This window comes from Penaeus chinensis, chromosome 1 (genome assembly GCF_019202785.1).
Source record: "Penaeus chinensis breed Huanghai No. 1 chromosome 1, ASM1920278v2, whole genome shotgun sequence".
Lineage (NCBI taxonomy): Eukaryota > Metazoa > Arthropoda > Malacostraca > Decapoda > Penaeidae > Penaeus > Penaeus chinensis.
This window is the reverse complement of record NC_061819.1, coordinates 6,484,092-6,489,091: the sequence shown is the minus strand read 5'-3', so window position 1 is coordinate 6,489,091 and position 5,000 is coordinate 6,484,092. Positions and strand designations below refer to the sequence as shown.

The window sequence follows — 5,000 nt, the reverse complement described above, 5'->3', positions numbered from 1 at the left end:
AAGAAATCAAAGGGCCGCTACATACAGGTCAGGTAATTGTAAATGGATATATTTTGACTTTATGTGTAGAGGGTTCAGTTTTGAGTTTGCTCATCTGTATATTAATTGAAAGGATAAGAGAAACAGGAAACTTTAAACATAAAGACAGTAAATGATAACAATGTGTTATTTGATAAGTATATGTTTACGAGAACGCGCATATATATAACCTTAACACTATATTTTTTCCCCCTTTTTTCGATGATAGTAAAAAAAATATATTTTTCCTGCAGAATCCTATGCAAGATAATGGAACTCCTCTGACCTCAATCCATGACGTCACAGCGAATCAACCTTCAGACAGCAGCATTCACAATGAGAATGAGCCCACGTATAAACGCCAACTCCGATATGCCAAACAGGTATTTGTACATATTCCGTACTGTTGTTCCACTGCCTGAACCGGTAAAGGCTGCTGGCTGCTCTAAAATAATGTACACAAGCACGTGTACATATACGCCTGTGAATCGAGTATGTGCGTGTGTTTCAATAAATAGATAAATGTGTAAATAAAGATATATATATAAATGAATAATATACATCCATACGTTCATACATACATACATGCATACATTCCATTATACACACACACACACACACACACACACACACACACACACACACACACACACGCACACAAACACAGATATATATATATATATATATATATATATATATATATATATATATACATATTTCGTTCTCTCTTTTTTTTACAAGTTACTGATGCTTTTCCTCGTGACACAAGGACACGTGAACTTGGGGATGATTGTTTCATGGTCCAACTCCCTCGTGTCAGACATTCTGGTTGATAACTCCACTCTCTTCGGGAATCAGATTGCGTTCGCTCCCTGGGAGATGGACATGACAGGTACGACGCTTGTGTTTCATAGAATTTCGGTTTGTATGCTCGTGTATGTTTCTTTTTTTTTCTGGGGTGTAGGGGGCACGAGAAAATACGCATATTTACATATGCAGATGTGTGTGTGAGTGTGTGTGTGTGTGTGTGTGTGTGTGTGTGTGTGTGTGTGTGTGTGTGTGTGTGTGTGTGTGTGTGTGTGTGTGTGTGTGTGTGAGTGAATATATATATATATATATATATATATATATATGTGTGTGTGTGTGTGTGTGTGTGTGTGTGTGTATTTTATATGTATATACACATTTATATACATAAATAAATACATACACACACATATATATAAATATACATGTGTGTGTGTGTGTGTGTGTACGTGTATGCATACATATTTTTGTGTATAAATGTGTGTATATATACATGTTTGCGTGCGTTTGTGTGTGTGTGTGTGTGTGTGTGGCTATGTACGTATGTGTGTGTATATATATATATATATATATATATATATATATATATATATGACTGTCGCGATGGTCCAGGAGAATGAATGGCTGTAAAAATATATATATATATATATATTTATATTATTATATATTATTGATTTATTTGTGTATACACATACATACATACATACATACCCACGCATATATATATATGTGTGTGTGTGTGTGTGTGTGTGTGTGTGTGTGTGTGTGTGTGTGTGTGTGTGTGTGTGTGTGTGTGTGGTTGTGCTTGTGTGTGTGGCTGGACAGACATACATACACATGCATAAAAAGATCAATAGATAAACATTAGACAAACAGACAGGTAGATAAGCCCACAAATGCCCAATTTCTTCCAGGCAGCCTGCTCTTCATCGGCACAGCTTCCACCTTCCCCTTCGCCGGGTGGCTGGTCGCGAAGGCAGGTCGTCGTCGGCCGATGATGCTGACCTGCGTACCGGGAGTCGTCGGCTGGGCCTTCTGCGGCCTCGCCTCCGACCAAAGACTGGTTCTTGTCGGCAGGTTGGTGAACAATGTGTTAGGTCCTGAGTTTAACTTGTTCAAATGTAACATATATTTGTGTTCATGTCAGGTTTTGAAATAAAAGTTATTGACTAAAGTTTTGGAAAATGTTTTGAAGTAACTTTGCATATAATTTTTTTTTTCTCGATAGATGGGAACATATCTGAGAGTTAGGGAGAGACGGGGTCAGTCAAAACGATTTTTCTATGATGGTCTGATTACTTTTGTGAGCATCTCTTTTCCAGCAAAACACAGGGACGTTGTAACACCTTCAAAGAAAGAGGTTGTGGATAATATGCCCTTAATTCTATTCTCTTTGTCTTCGTTTATAGAGGATTTTTTTCTTGTTTGGTTCCTTTTTTGGTTACTTATATTGCCTTAGTTTATATCCAGATCATACTCTTCAACATTTTCGTTGAATTCTATGCATTCGAATAAGCTTGTTATTAATGTTTCGTCAGCTGCCCTGCGCTTTACTTTTGTTTTATTCTATATGTTTTTTATCTATCTTTTTATCTTAATATTATTTTTTTACGTTTTTGTGTTAGAATGGTATCCCAAAAAACAGATCCGTGTTTTGTTTCTCCATCAGCAAAGGTCACTGTCCCATATCTTTCATTAAGTTCATTATATTCGTTAGTCCTAACTGCCGTTACTTTATACGTACGTTTCGTCCTTACCACTCAGTGTCATGTATTTATTTAATGTATATAACTAATTCCGTATATAACTACAATTCCCCTACAGATATTTCCAAGGTGTGAGCGGCGCCATCCTTGGATCTGCAGTCCGAACTTACCTGGTGGAGGTGGCTGACACAGGCATCCGCGGCGCCGCCAGCATGCTCCCTGAGGTCATGAAGGGTCTGGGGGCCATCGCCATCATCGCCGCCGGTATGCTCATGCCCTGGTACTTCCTGGCCTTCATGTGCGGGGCGCAGTTTCTCTTTTACAGCTGCCTTATCGTCCCCTTCTTACCCGAGAGCCCAACCTACCTGGCTGTCACGGGCAAGGAAGAAGAGGCGCGTCAGGTTCTCCGTCGACTTAGAGGCCCGGCGGTCAAGCTCGACAAAGAAATTCAAAAGCTGAAGGAAGAGAATCGCTTTTCCTCCAACGACAGCTCCATCTGGACAGTCTTCTCGGATTCCCAAGTTGTGAAACGCATTCTAATCATAACTGGACTTTTCTTCATCACTAACTTCAGCGGGAGCGAAGTGATCCGAGTCAATGCCACGAGAATGCTGCAAGAGTCAGGTCTAGCCATGGACGGGGAAATGAGTACCATCGTCGTGTTTTCAGTCTTGCTGTGCGGAAATATCGCCGGCTTTTTCCTCATTGACCGGCCTGGGACGTCGGTGGAGCGTGGTGTTCTCCTTGATCCTCGTGGTGATCGCCCACGCTGCCATGGGCGTCTACGTGTATTTCGACGAAGCGGCTGATGTATTCACTACGGTTAACGTCGTGACACTGGAGTCTGGCAATGTAACCAGCCGTTTGAATGAATATTTAACAGGTCAAAGGTATATACAATATTTTCTTTTATTGATTATATTACTGTAAACACAATTCAAAAATTCTTAATAAGTTAACATTAATATTGGTTAACAGTTCCAAGCATTATATAATGTTAGACAAGCTATTATCATACTTAACGTCCAGTAAAGTCGGGTAATGATGTACAAACAATTACAAACGCATTCTTTGCTGAAATTAAGGTGAATGGTATTACAATGTCAGAAAAGTAGACCTTGAACGCCGTTTATATGCATGCAATATATATAGTGCAATATATCTTTTCAGTATAAGTACAGCAGATTTTACTTGGGTCCCTCTCGCATGCCTCATGCTGGCTGCTTTTAGTGCCAACCTTGGCGCTGCCCCAGTGCCCTGGATTTTGTCTGTCGAATACTTTCCTACTGCGATCAGGTCCCAGGTCAGTGTCTAAAACTGTAGTGAAAATATTATTTACTTGCAGATTCGAATCGTGCTAAATATCAATCAGTAAATTAGCTGAGTTGTTCAAGCTCAATTATTTCCGTCAAATATCCTACACAGGTGATGGGAGTAAGCACAATGATAGGAAATCTCATCAGCTTCGCGGCATTACAGGCCTACAGTCCTATGCAGGCTGCGTTCACCCAAGCTGGCCTGTATTGGTCTTATGCTTGCGTGGCCGCCCTGGGCATCGTCTATACCCTCTGTTTCGTTCAGGAGACTAAAGGTCGTAGAGTAGGCTGACATTTGTATAATACAGTCTTTCTAAAATGTTGTGGTGATTGAGATATGCATTTACGAAATAAACATTGTTCACCTAAAAGTACCTCTATCTCTTTCCACCTGTTTCGTTATTCAAATTTACTACCTACGTTGTTTTTTTAGTGGTTTATGAATATGGCCATGTTAGAAATAACAAAAAGAACTAAAAATCGGGTTCATATGATTGAATACATTCATTCTTTCACTCGTTTTATCTCTTTATTAAGTTTTTCTTCAAAACAGCCAAGGAATCCACTGATAACTTATCATCCTTCTCCTCTACCTACGCAGACTATTCAGGTGTTTCCAGTGACATGGAAAGGCTCCCGTGTAAGATAATGATGACAGTCCTCTGGAAGTAAGACATTCCGCATAAAGTTAAATTGCTTCTTCGTCTACGTGTGTCTTTCTTAGTTGCTATTCGAGTTTTGTGAGATTAATTACGTCATTGCGTATTTAGTATTTTTATTCCTACTGTGTATCTGTAGGTGTGTGGGATTCTTTGAGTGTCTGTGTGGGCATATCGATGTTGTTTTTTTTTCCCCCATTTTCCTTTGTCTCTTCTTTCGTACCGTGTAGTTTTATGTTTGTCTTCCAACATTGTATTATGAATGTATTATCAATAAGGCTTATCGTCCACATTATTTTCCGTTCCTTCGTATATATTCGTTCACTTATTCATATTGTGATATTCCTTCCATATATGTTTTTCCCTTCCGTCATTTATAATTAGTTTGCAATAGTTTTCCCTATAATTACTGGAATATCGCGTTTTCTTTAATTAAAACGCGAAAGGCGAAAAAAAAATCATATCAAGTAAGTAAACCTAGCTCCGATTATCTT

At 39.1% G+C, this 5,000-nt stretch overlaps 2 protein-coding genes across 2 annotated transcripts in view; both read left to right on the top strand.

Moving 5' to 3' along the window:
* Positions 1 to 3,834, top strand: part of LOC125030270 (facilitated trehalose transporter Tret1-like) — a 7,901-nt gene extending 4,067 nt beyond the window's left edge. Inside the window, exons 3-8 of the mRNA XM_047620295.1 lie at positions 1 to 32; positions 273 to 401; positions 760 to 910; positions 1,740 to 1,902; positions 2,650 to 3,421; positions 3,702 to 3,834. The exon at positions 1 to 32 is cut by the window's left edge and continues 44 nt beyond it. Coding sequence (XP_047476251.1) covers positions 1 to 32; positions 273 to 401; positions 760 to 910; positions 1,740 to 1,902; positions 2,650 to 3,340 — 1,166 coding nt within the window. The 3' untranslated portion in view covers positions 3,341 to 3,421; positions 3,702 to 3,834. The remainder of the gene's footprint in view (positions 33 to 272; positions 402 to 759; positions 911 to 1,739; positions 1,903 to 2,649; positions 3,422 to 3,701) is intronic.
* On the top strand, positions 3,526 to 4,519 carry LOC125030117 (facilitated trehalose transporter Tret1-2 homolog). The gene is made up of 4 exons (XM_047620279.1): positions 3,526 to 3,569; positions 3,702 to 3,834; positions 3,957 to 4,125; positions 4,401 to 4,519. Exons 1-4 carry the CDS (start codon positions 3,526 to 3,528, stop codon positions 4,517 to 4,519), a joined length of 465 nt encoding a protein of 154 aa, XP_047476235.1.
* Positions 4,520 to 5,000: the final 481 nt, after the last annotated feature.